General features: G+C 50.2%; 1 protein-coding gene and 1 long non-coding RNA gene across 2 annotated transcripts; one reads left to right on the forward strand and one right to left on the reverse strand.

Moving 5' to 3' along the window:
• Positions 1 to 517: 517 nt before the first annotated feature.
• Positions 518 to 2,236, reverse strand: LOC148108979 (uncharacterized). Its single transcript, XR_015726705.1, has 2 exons — positions 1,690 to 2,236; positions 518 to 1,080 (listed from the first exon to the last, which is right to left on the reverse strand). It is a non-coding gene; the product is annotated as an uncharacterized LOC148108979 (long non-coding RNA).
• A 345-nt stretch (positions 2,237 to 2,581) lies between these two features.
• Positions 2,582 to 11,092, forward strand: ASF1B (anti-silencing function 1B histone chaperone). The gene is made up of 4 exons (XM_045812012.2): positions 2,582 to 3,017; positions 7,639 to 7,754; positions 9,329 to 9,505; positions 9,886 to 11,092. The coding sequence occupies exons 1-4, from the start codon at positions 2,909 to 2,911 to the stop codon at positions 10,090 to 10,092; spliced, it is 609 nt and encodes a 202-aa protein (XP_045667968.1). The 5' UTR covers positions 2,582 to 2,908; the 3' UTR covers positions 10,093 to 11,092.
• The last annotated feature ends 695 nt before the right edge of the window (positions 11,093 to 11,787 follow it).

The raw sequence follows: 11,787 nt of genomic DNA on the forward strand, positions 1-11,787 counted from the left end.
GAGAGGTCAGCTGAGGTCACCGTGCAGGGCCTCATAAGCCACAGTAAAGATCTTAGGTTTCATTCTAAGTATGATAAGCTTTTGAAGGTTTTATTTATTTATTTATTTATTTATTAAGATTTTATTTATTCATTTGACAGAGATAGAGACAGTCAGCGAGAGAGGGAACACAAGCAGGGGGAGTGGGTCAGGAAGAAGCAGGCTCCCAGCGGAGGAGCCTGATGTGGGGCTCGATCCCAGAACACCAGGATCACGCCCCGAGCCGAAGGCAGACGCTTAACCTCTGTGCCACCCAGGCGCCCCAGCTTTTGTAGGTTTTAAGCAGGGTAATGACACGATCTGGTTTACAACTGAAGATTATTCAGCCAGCTGTATGGAGTACTCATTATAGAAAGAAAGCCATTTTCTTCATTAGCACCAAAGACATGTTTGTGGCTGATGAGCTTCTCAGGGTGTATGAAAAGGTCAGGGGGTGGGGTGGGGAAAAGTTCCACAATGCAAAAAGAAAACTACGAAGTTGGAATGAATAAATATTTAATTAAATGTCTAGAAAACAACATCATGGCAACTTCATTCATCATTAAATTTAGTATTCATGTAAACAATTGAATTACATTTGGAAATAATCTGAAAATTAGATTTTTTTCAGTCACAAAAACTCACAAGTATGCCCAATGACTGCCAAGAAATCATAGCTGATCATAAATGGGGATTTTCTTGCAGCCAAATCATCTCAAAGGAAAAACAACGGTCAATATTTTTAACCACAAAACATTTTTTTTTAACTTAATGTGAAATGTAGACATACAAAAAGAAAAAAAATACCTAGCATCATGAGGCCTTACAACTGTACCAACACCACAGAGGTGGCTGGGTAAGAAACGCTAGTGGCTTGAACTGGTGCTGTTCAGGCCTACACTCTATGAGTCTCAACAGTGGCCAGGGGACCCTTGCGAAGGCTTCTCTGAGAAAAGCACATTTGAATAGGTAGACCTGAATGACAAGAAGGCGCCAGTCATGCCAAGAGCCGGGAGAAGAGGTTCTGGGTGGAGGTTCCGCACCGGAAATGCCGGGTCAGATCTGTAAGGCACCAAAAGAGAGTTTGGCTGAACTGAAGCTGGGTTTGGAGAAAAGGGAGTGGTAGTAGGAAACAAAGCATGCAGAGTCTCGAAGACAATATTCTAATCCCGAGAATAGAAAACCACTCTATTTAAGAGTGGCTGATCCAATTTGTTTCACACCTACACTGTCTAAGAAAACAGCAGCCACTTGCCACAGGGGCTCATAAACACCTGCACGCAGTTCGTGCCACTGCAGCACAGAACTTTCCCCATCACTGAATTCTGATTAACGCTTACACTGAAAACACGACGTGCAGTCGAGCTCCTGGAAAACTTGTATGTTGGGAACAGACGGCGTGGGCCTGTGAACCTACATTTTCAACTCTCAATTTTATGAAACCTAAAGCCAGACCGACTCTTTCGGATGAAAATGTAGCTGCAACGGTAAAACGCACGGGATTTCGAAGCCTTGGTACTTACTAAAAGAAAGGAAGATCTCTCATTTGTATTTTTTACACCCTTCGCGTGTCGAAATAAGATCTTGGCTACACTGGGTTAAAGATAACATTAAGATTAATTTCACCTGTTTTTTTTTTTTTTACTTTTTTTTTTTTTTTAATGTGCTTACTAGAAAAATGTGAAGCGAGAAATGTGGCTCGCATTAATTTTCCACTGGTCGCGGGTAGAAGCAGAGGGTGGGTGCAAGAGGCGCTGGAGTCTCCCGGGCAGGGCGCGACGGCGGTCCGACCCCGGCGAAGTGGTGCAGACAGAAGTTTCTGGTTGTATTATGCAGTCACGAGTCAAGTCCGTGAGTTTTCAACGGCCCCGTTCACCGGGAGGGGAGATAGTGGCAGAGGCCGGACTCCCCCTGACGGCGCTGCCCACCTTAAACCTCCCAGCGGCCCTCGAGGAGGCGAGAGCGGGATTCGAACCAGGTCCCACTCCCGGGGCCCCGGCCCCAGCGCGCCCCGTGAGCGCCGCTCCGTTTCCCCTCAGGAGTATGACCAACGTTCACAACGTTCACTACGGACTCCCCCGCCGCTGGGCCTGAGGGGCCGGAAGCCCCTTAGAGGAGGTGCCGAAAACGCTCACCTGCTGACCGACGCCGGGGCTACAAACACTCCTCCTTCCTCTCCACACACGGTTCAAGCACGCCGACAGCCGACTTCCGCTCCTCTGCGGCGAATCCCCAGCTAAGTATTCCTCTCCTCCCGCCCCGCAACCAACCTAGCCAATCACCTCTCAGAGAATCTGTATCAGCCCGGCCACACGCCTGCCTGCCAATCACTGCGGGCGCCAGCACCGCCCTTCCCGCCCTCTTAAGCGGGCGCCGCGCGCCACCGCTAGGCGGTTGGCGGCGCTGCCCTCCGCCGGGATGCGGCCTCCGGAAGGGCGGGGCGAAAAGCGGGCCTGGCCGGTGCGGGAACCTTCGGGATTGGCCAAAATGAGCCTCGCGCTCTGCCTCCGCCCACCCCCGCCCTAGACATCCGAGTCGGAGACGCTGGGGATTGGTTTCCTGTGGGCACCCAAAGAAGCCAAGAAATGGTTCCGCCTTCCTTGCGCAGCCCGGAGAGGGTGCTCCATGGATTGGCCCGGGGCGTCTCGGCGCGCGCCGACCCGCGCCCCAGGATTGGCTGAGGGTGTGCTCGCGCCGCCGGAGAGCGTTGACGGTGATTGGCCGGAGGGTAGGGCCGACTATTTGAAGGAGGCGCGCGGACCAAATACGCACTTCAGTCGGCGGACAGAAGCGGCGGGAGCGGCTCTGGGTAACGCTACCCCGCTGACCACAGAGGACTCAGGCGCGGGCTCGGCTCCAGCTGTGGCCTCTGCCTCAGTCCGGCAAGGCGATGGCCAAGGTTTCTGTGCTGAACGTGGCGGTGCTGGAGAATCCGAGCCCTTTCCACAGCCCCTTCCGGTTCGAGATCAGCTTCGAGTGCAATGAGGCCCTGGCGGACGGTGAGGCTGGGCCTGTGTGGAGATCCCCCCTCCCCCCGGCCAACCCCGACCTCTCCTGTAAAACAAGCCCTTCCAACCCTGATCTCCCTCCTTCCCTCCCCTTCAGCCGCAGCCTCCTTGTAGAGACTACCCCTGACACCCCATGGCCAACCCGACCCCCTCCCCAGGGTTACTCCCGTTTCCCCCGTGAAGACCATCATCCCCGTTTTTTCTGTGGAGCTCCTCCTGGGCACCTGTTTTCTGTGTAAAGACCTCAGTCTCCATTCTTTAACCTGCAGAGACCTTCAGTCACCCTGCTTTCCCCAGCCTCCCTTCCTTTTTCCCAGCGGAGCCCCTCCGTCAGCCTTTATCTCTGAAATCCCTTTCCCCCGTGGCAAGACTTTACTCGCCCCGATCTCCGCATTTGTCTCCCAGTAATCCCCTCCCCACCTGGCTGATATTTAAAACAACCCCACCCCTACCCACTTCTGATTGTTTTCTACCCCCAAAGCACGTACCCTCTAGAACCTGGCTTCCCACCTCCTTAGCCTGGCCCCAATTTTCCACTCTTGAGCTCCACTTGGGGAGGCATGGCAGGTTTCCAGCTCCAGTCTTTCAGGGTAACCTGGTCTTCCCAGCTCCTGTTCCTCCTTCCTGTCAGTGTGCTTCGATAAACACACTCATATCTGAAGGGTGGCATAACCAGGCAAGCATCAGCCGGTTCCCACTGTCTGCCCACCAGATTCCAGAAATTCTTTCAACACTTTTGATGGTCTGACCCAGTCTTGGGGGTGGGTGGGCCAGCCTAAGCCATGATCGTGTCCGGCTTCAAACAATCGGCTGGGAGGTCAGAACTTTTTGTGCATCTTTTCGAAGGTGCTTTCACAGATGTACTTATTCATCTCTGTGTTGTAAAGGCGGGCATGTCTCTCATCTCACAGATGAGAAGTCAGGAACCACAAAGAATGAAAGACCTTTCAAGTAAAGGTCTATAAAAATCGAAAATGTAAGGTTGCCCAGGGACTCTTGGCACCCCTTTCAGGAGGAAGTACTCCATTAGACAGATTCTCCACTTGGTGGTTAAAGAGGAGGCAGCCGCTGAGGAGCTGGAGATCTGTGAGGCCATGGCGTGCTAACTAGCGCCTCTCAGTGGTAGGTGGCTGGTTTGTGCGGGAAGCCAGCCGCTTGGATTAGTTTGGGGTTGATGCAGTTTGAGATGTGTGTGTTCGGCTGGGCCAGTAGATCAGTCTCTCCCAGTTTCTCCTTTTTAAATTAAGGAATCTACTTGTGACTAACTATAGAATAAGCCCAGCTAAATCCTTTTTGGAACAAGGCAGGGTGTAAATAAATAATTAAAGTGTAGAATGACACTGGAATAAGAATTTAATTTTAAAGCCAGGAGGAGATGTAAGGAGCTAATAGGTTAAGGGATTCACAGTTCCCAGAAGGCAAGAGATCAGGTTTCAAACAGCCTGTTTGTGCTGCTTGCATTTAAAAAGGGTTGCATAGTCATTATCTAGTACTTCTATTCCTAGGAAAACCTCTGCACTGTTACTTTACTAATCTGTTTAGAGACTCAGAGCAGGAAAGTCTAAAGTCAACCTGCTGGACATTATTTTTTAATAGAGAGAAATGGAATGACTTCCCCAAGGTCATAGAAGTAGAAGTCTTGACGCTAGGTCTGTAGAAGCATTGACACTAGAGTTTGTCTCGAAGTCCAGAGTTCTCGACCTTTGCCATAACTGGGAAAGAAAGAATTCATCCCTTATTTTAGAAGTGGCACATAAATAATACTGACCACAGAACTTATTTCCACATCAAAACACTCTCAAAAGAGAATGAAGGGGGTGCTATTATTAATTACACCCAGACAATAAAGCTTTTGCTCAGAGAAATGCAAGTTGGAAAGCAAACTCTGGCCTGGAAATCCAGACTCTGGTTCTACCCCTAGGGCTGTCCATGACTTTGACCTGCCAACTTGCTTTCTGCCTCTTCCTGGCCTTCTTCCCATGGAGCAGAGAGAATCCGTTTCCTGCCTCCCAAACAGATGGAGGGGGCCTGGCTTTAGAAGTCTCTCAGATTCTGGAGAAATCTCAGTCTTGTTACCTTGACACTGGCAACTGAAGATCCGACAAAAGACCCAAACCCCAATCAGTGGCTGACGCTGTTCCCCAAGGGCTTCAAGCCCCTTCGGTTCTTTTTTCTCCTCGGCAACTGAAAATACATGCTTCCAAGGCATGGGTCCACATTTAATACATTAGGTGTGTTTTTCCTCTCTTTCTTTTTTTTTTTTTTTTTTTTTTTTAAAGATTTTATTTATTTATTTGACAGAGAGAGACAGGCAGCGAGAGAGGGAACACGAGCAGGGGGAGTGGGAGAGGAAGAAGCAGGCTCATAGCTGAGGAGCCTGATGTGGGGCTCGATCCCACGACGCCGGGATCACGCCCTGAGCCGAAGGCAGACGCTTAACGACTGCGCCACCCAGGCGCCCCTTTCCTCTCTTTCATTGAGAAATTCAACAGCCACTCTTTGAATAAGTCATGGGACCAGATGTTCTGTCCCACCGCTAACACCGTGGTCAGGCCAAGATTCATCTATATGATTCTGAACAAAGGCAAAATGATAAACAGGAAAAAAGCCTACTAGATAGTTTTTGTTTTAAGGTGGGAAACTTTCAGCTAGTTCAACTACGATGAATTTTTACATGCCTTTAATCAGGGTATTAGTTTTGGTTTTGTTTTCGTATGTAGGGGAGGAGCATGTTGTCAACTGTTCGATTGTAAAGTTAGGACATAAAGACAAAATTGAATACTGTCAAGTTACCCCTGAAATTGCCTGAAAAGTTAGGTATACCGTGTTACGTGTGTACAGTCCACCTCCCACTTCTAAAAATGGTTATAGTAAAAAAACAGAGCCATTTAAGTATGCTTCTGCTTAAAACGCTCAGCAAGTTTAAGATGATCCAGTTTGTAGGTCCTTATTTTCAAGCATCTGCTGTCTTCCGTAGATGACTTTATCAGCTCCTCTAACCCCTTGAGTCAGTATTTCTCTATGGTCCTTGGTCATTTCTCTGGTTTCGTTTTCGGCCCCTCTTGAGGGAGCCATTGTGGCCCATTTTCCTGGCTGCTGGCGCAGTGCGTTTTCCTGGGCAGCACCCACACCAGCCTTTGTTTAGGTTTTGCCGCGGTATTGAACATCCAGTGCCTGTGGCCCACACAGGGCCTGCTCTCCTTTGGCTCCCTTTTTATCTCCCCCCAGCCCATTAGTTAAACGCACACATAATGGGACTCCACTGGTGGGGGAGGGGCGGGGAAGGCCAGGAGGAAAGCTACCAAAATAAAGAACTGTGTTAGAAAGGTAAGGACAGAGCCAGCTTGATTTTTGTTCACCCAGAAACGTGTTCTGTCTAGTCGTGTCACTCCTTGTCACAAAGATAAATCCATAAACTTAACCGTCCCTGCAAATAGTAAGAGACTGGGATTTGAACCCTGGTGAGCCTGATGGTCACTCTATGCCACAGACCTGCTAGCGTCCTTGGGTAGAAGGCCTGGGTGACACTGCAAAGGGACAGGAAGTCAGTGTATCGAGGAAGAGGTTAGAGCTCGGGTGACAAACCTCCGTAGCTGTGGCCCAGCATAGCAGTGTTTCCCAAGTTGGATGCCCTGTGTGGGACACTGGACCAAGAAACAGGGCCACTTCAACAACAGTTTGCTTCCTGTGAAACTCATAGCTTGTGAAATTTCCTCCAGCTGCTGGAGCTGTAGGTTGTGTAATTTCAAAGAACCTAAAATAAGTTGCAGGTCTCCTGCCAAGCTCCCCTGTACTAGCATGACCTTGCCCCTGATACACTTGGACCTCCTGCAAGAGGCAGCGGTCACTGGGAATTTCCTGTGCTTGCTGGGCAGGGTCTCCTTAAGCACTTTTCCTTTCACCTTGCTGGAACTACCTACTCAGAGATGAGATCCCCCTACTGGATGAGATGCAAGAGAGTTGGGGTTCAGAGGATCACCTTACGATGCCACGTTTGTTGACTGAGTCACTGTCACCCAAATGTCTGAGAGTAGGCATGAGTTGGTGCCAGAACTGGAAGACCCGGGGGCTGGCTGGCTCCCCCAGTGGCCTTGTCTTCCCCCTCCTGCCGGCTGGCTCTCCTGCTGGATTGGAATCCGCTGCCCTGCCCCAGTTGTCGAGGGATCTATTCAGTTCAGTGGCACTGGTCCCTGTGTGTGAAAGAGGATGCTGCTTCCTATCCCAGCACCCAGTGGGCAGGGCCCTGAAATGGCCCAATTCCCTACTGTTCCCTCCTCAGCACGCCTCCGTCACGTGACTCCTAATTCAACCTCTGCCATACGGTTCACCCGCAGGCTCTGAGATCCCCGAGTTTCCCTGAGATGCAGAGTTAAGGTTGCCTGGCAAAGCTAGGCTCACGGGAGAAATTTCCCCACAGAGGTAGAGTTTCATGCCCACTGCAGTGCTCAGGTCTGTGATGCCTGGCACTTAGTCCCCAGCTGATGTCAGGTGTTCTTGAGAATAAAAATCTTTCAATATATTAAGGATCTGTCTACAACTCACATGAGAAGAACTTCTCCTGCCTTCGTGCTGCCCAGCCATTTCAAATCCTTAATACCACCTGTCCTTACAGATCTGGAGTGGAAGATCATTTATGTTGGCTCAGCTGAGAGTGAGGAATTTGATCAAATCCTAGACTCCGTGCTAGTTGGGCCTGTCCCAGCGGGGAGACACATGTTCATCTTTCAGGTAAGAAAGACGAGGCCTGAGGCCTCAACACCTAGAGACATCCTCTTCTGCCTGAGAGCACACAGTGTGGTTCAGGGATCAAAAGTTGAGGTTGAGATTCTGGCTCTGCTTTCAAGAACTGTCTGATCTCTTAGAAGTATTTCATAAATCCCCCCTGCCTCCTCTTTTGTGTCATAGTTGTCACCACGAGCCACTGATTCATAGTTGATTCTCATTATTCACTGGAGTTATGTTCTGTAAGGTCGCTGAGAATGCTGCATTAGTGAATTCGTGAATACCGAACCATTGCCCCTGAAAGAATACAGGGTTAGGTTCCTACAAGCCCTATTCGCAACCAATCAGTACATAGTCTTGTCTTATGTGTGTTTATGTTGAAAGACACCTTATTTAGTAGTATTGTTGATTCATTCACATTGAGCTCCCTGCCAACAGCACTATAACTCCTACCTGAACAAAGCTTATCTAACACACGTATTTTCTTCATAAGGCACATCATCACCTTGCACAAAGCACTAGGCTTGGTGGCCATTCTGAGCAGCAAAATCCCCAGGGCACCTGGGTGGCACAGTCAGTTGAGCGTCTGACTCTTGGTTTTGGCTCAGGTCATGATCATCAAGGTCATGGGATTGAGCCCTGCGTCCAGCTCCGTGTGGAGTCTGCTTGGGATTCTCTTCTCCCTCTGCTCCTCCTCCCCTTCCCCCTTCTCCTTCTCCCTTTTTCTCTCTAAAATAAATAAATAAATAAATAAATAAATAAATATTTAAAGATATTAAAATCAAAGGCTCTGCTCAGTCCTCACCTACCTTCCAATCTGCTGCTCCCACCCCAGTCCAAGCAACCTAATCCCATCCCCTAACGCCTCACCCACCTGTACCCAGGCCACCAGCAAGCCAAGCCCATCTACTCCACAAGCAGGGCTGGCTTCTTGAGCATTCAGCCCATGCAGCTACATAGGGCCCAGCACCTGGTCTCATATTCTGCTGTCACTGGCTAAAACTTACTAATTTGTGAATAAGGGATCCCATGTTTCATTTTGTACCAGTTATATAGCTGGTCCTATCCATAACAACACACCCTAAATCTGTCCACTTCTGTCCTCTCCTTCCTGGTCTAAGTCGCTGTCCACGCTCTGGAATGACTACTGTAACCTGCCCACTCTCCCTGCTCACACAATGGTCCTCCTCCCATCACAGCACCACACACTGCCAGTCTTCTTTACAGACCACAAGAGTGATGCAACACTTACCTCCTGCTAAACATTCTTGCTCTTCCCCAGGCCCTTAACTGGCCCAAAAGGGCCTGGGTGGCATGGTACCTACCTGCCTTATCTTATGCCACCCTCCCCCCTGCTCACTACACTCCTCAGCACCATTTACTTCTTTGTGGCACTTGTCACACCGAGCATTTTTCAGGCATTTGTGGGATTGATTCTGTCTTCCCCACTGGATTGGAAACTCCCATTGGCAGAGACCATACTTTTGGCTCAGTAAATATGTGCTGCTTGAAAATCATTGTCAACTGGTGGAGGTGTGGCTGTGGGATCAATGCTAAGGCACAGGGTGTGTTTCCTCTAGGCTGACGCCCCCAACCCATCCCTCATCCCTGAGACTGATGCTGTGGGTGTGACCGTGGTCCTCATCACCTGCACGTACCATGGACAGGAGTTCATCCGTGTGGGCTACTACGTCAACAACGAATACCCCAATCCTGAGCTGCGGGAGAACCCACCCCTGAAGCCAGACTTCTCTCAGGTGGGGCCTGTCTCTGCACTTCCTGCTTCGGACAGGCTGGCTCCTTTGCACCTGGGGAAGTTGAGTCATTGGAACTGGGAGCCAAGGTCACTTCTTAAGGTTTTCAAGTCATGCTCAGATCTTACAGCTCCAGGCTAGAACCAGAGAGAGAAAGGTCTTTGTTTCTCAGAAGCATGCCTCGCAGAATTGAGATTAGATAGGTCTCAGCCCTAAGTCATGGTACACAGGCACTCCTTGGAGTTCTACCCATAGTTGTTGATGGTGATGGAATAAGTAAGCTCTGTTCTTCCTGGCCTTGGGGCAGGGGCTTGGGTGCCCAGCTCCGTGGGAGGATTGACAGGGCATGCTGACAAGGGTTGACATTCCTCTTTCTGCCCCAGCTCCAGAGGAACATCTTGGCCTCGAACCCCCGAGTGACCCGCTTCCACATCAACTGGGACAACAACATGGACAGGCTAGAGACCATAGAGAACCAGGACCCTGCCCTGGGCTGTGGCCTCCCCTTCAGCTGTGCTCCCATCAAGGGCTTGGGTCTCCCTGGTTGCATCCCCGGGCTCCTCCCCGAGAATTCCATGGACTGCATCTAACTGCGGGAATCCGGGCCCTACCTGGGCCCAGCCAGAACTGTGGCCAGTCTCCTAGCACATCTGGAGAGGGCAGCTGGGCCTCCCAGAGAGTCCCATGGGGGCCATCTGGAGGACTTTGGGGCCGTCGACTATACCCAGGCCAGTCAGATGTGGCTCTGAGGAAGTAGCAGGCCTCAGGTCTCTTCCAGCCCTGACCCAGAAGGATCATCTTACCTCTACTGCCCAGGCCTGTAAGAAGCAGGTACTTCAGTTTTTAATTCTTTGTGACTTGTGTCTTTTCTCTCTTCCACACACACTATAAATTCCACCTGTAAGCCTTTGTGCCACCATGCTCCTGTGAGTACCATTGACCCGAAGCTCTTCCCACAGACCTCCCTGGCCTGCCTTGAGGCTTTCTTGGTCGATGCCTGGCAGGGCTCCAGCCCCGTTGAGCCAAAGGCTCTGTCATTCCTGTCCCTTTCCAAACTTCTGAACAAATCCACCCAGCTTTTTGGAGTCACAGGCAAGGAATCTTGGTGAGAAGGTACACTTGGACACAATTTCTGTCCTTCTCCCAGGATAGTTTTTAGGTCTTTTTAATCCAACAGCCTCTGGAAAACTCTGTTCCCAAAGGTGTGCTCAGCAGGAGGCTGAGGAATGATGGTTGACTCTTCTCTCAGTCACAACCACCTTCCCGTCATCTCCTAACTGGATCTGGCTTTCCTGGAGGCTGCCATGGTGGGAAGATGGCATGTTGGAGGAGTCTGCTTTGCTCGGTCTGCCTTAGTGTTGGCATCAGGGCCCCTCTGCCTGCCTTGATCTGCCCTCTGTGAAGACCTCGTGCTCTTGCAGGCACAGGAAACCATAGGGACCCTGAAAACCTCTCCCCCTGCCAAGCTCCCCATGACGCCCCGTTCCCTTGCTGCTACGTGGATGCTGTTGTGATTGCAGTTTGTATATTAAAGGGTTTTTATATTAAATATGTTTGGTTGATCTAAAAATAAAAAGCACTTCATCTAGACTGATTCTGCTTTTGTCTTAAGTGTGCTGGGGCAGATTTGTCCATCTCTCCTCATGATGTGGTGAGGGGGCTCTTGCCCCAGCCAGTGGGCTGACTGCCCTTTGTCCCCTTGCTCAGCTTCTTACCCTAGTCTTAATTGGTTACATAATTGTACTCCAGACTGAGGTTCAGGGAGGGGTTTCTCTTTGTCAAAAGTTAAGCAACCCAGCTGTTCTGGATAGAGCATAACCAGTGATTTTTTAGACTTTGACCTTGACCCACAGGAAGAAATTAACATCGTGCTCCAAGGACACACGCAGCAACACTTTTACACTTTTATTAAATTTTACTTAACCTTACTTTGTAACCAGAGTAGACTGGTTTGGCTGGTGAGCCATTTCCCCATAATTCACAGAAGTGCCCTGACTCTTCCCTCCCGGAAACTGGTGGACCTAGGAACATGGGTGCAAACAGCTGCCGGAGAGGGTGCAGAATGTGTAAGTTTATAGGCAAAGCAGCAAATCGGCTTGTAGACCTGAGACCAGCTAGCCCCTCTGAGTCATCCAGCCCCCTGCCTCTCTCGGCAAGTTCTGTTCTGTTTGGGTCTTCTACTTTGTGGTTCTCAACTGGGGGGCACTTTGCCCCCTGGGGCACGTTTAACAATGTCTGAGATGGTTTTGGTGGAGGAGAGGGAGGTCCTACTGGCATCCAGTGGG

This window comes from Ursus americanus, chromosome 14 (genome assembly GCF_024610735.1).
Source record: "Ursus americanus isolate L20-20 chromosome 14, mUrsAme1.1.p, whole genome shotgun sequence".
NCBI classification, from domain to species: domain Eukaryota; kingdom Metazoa; phylum Chordata; class Mammalia; order Carnivora; family Ursidae; genus Ursus; species Ursus americanus.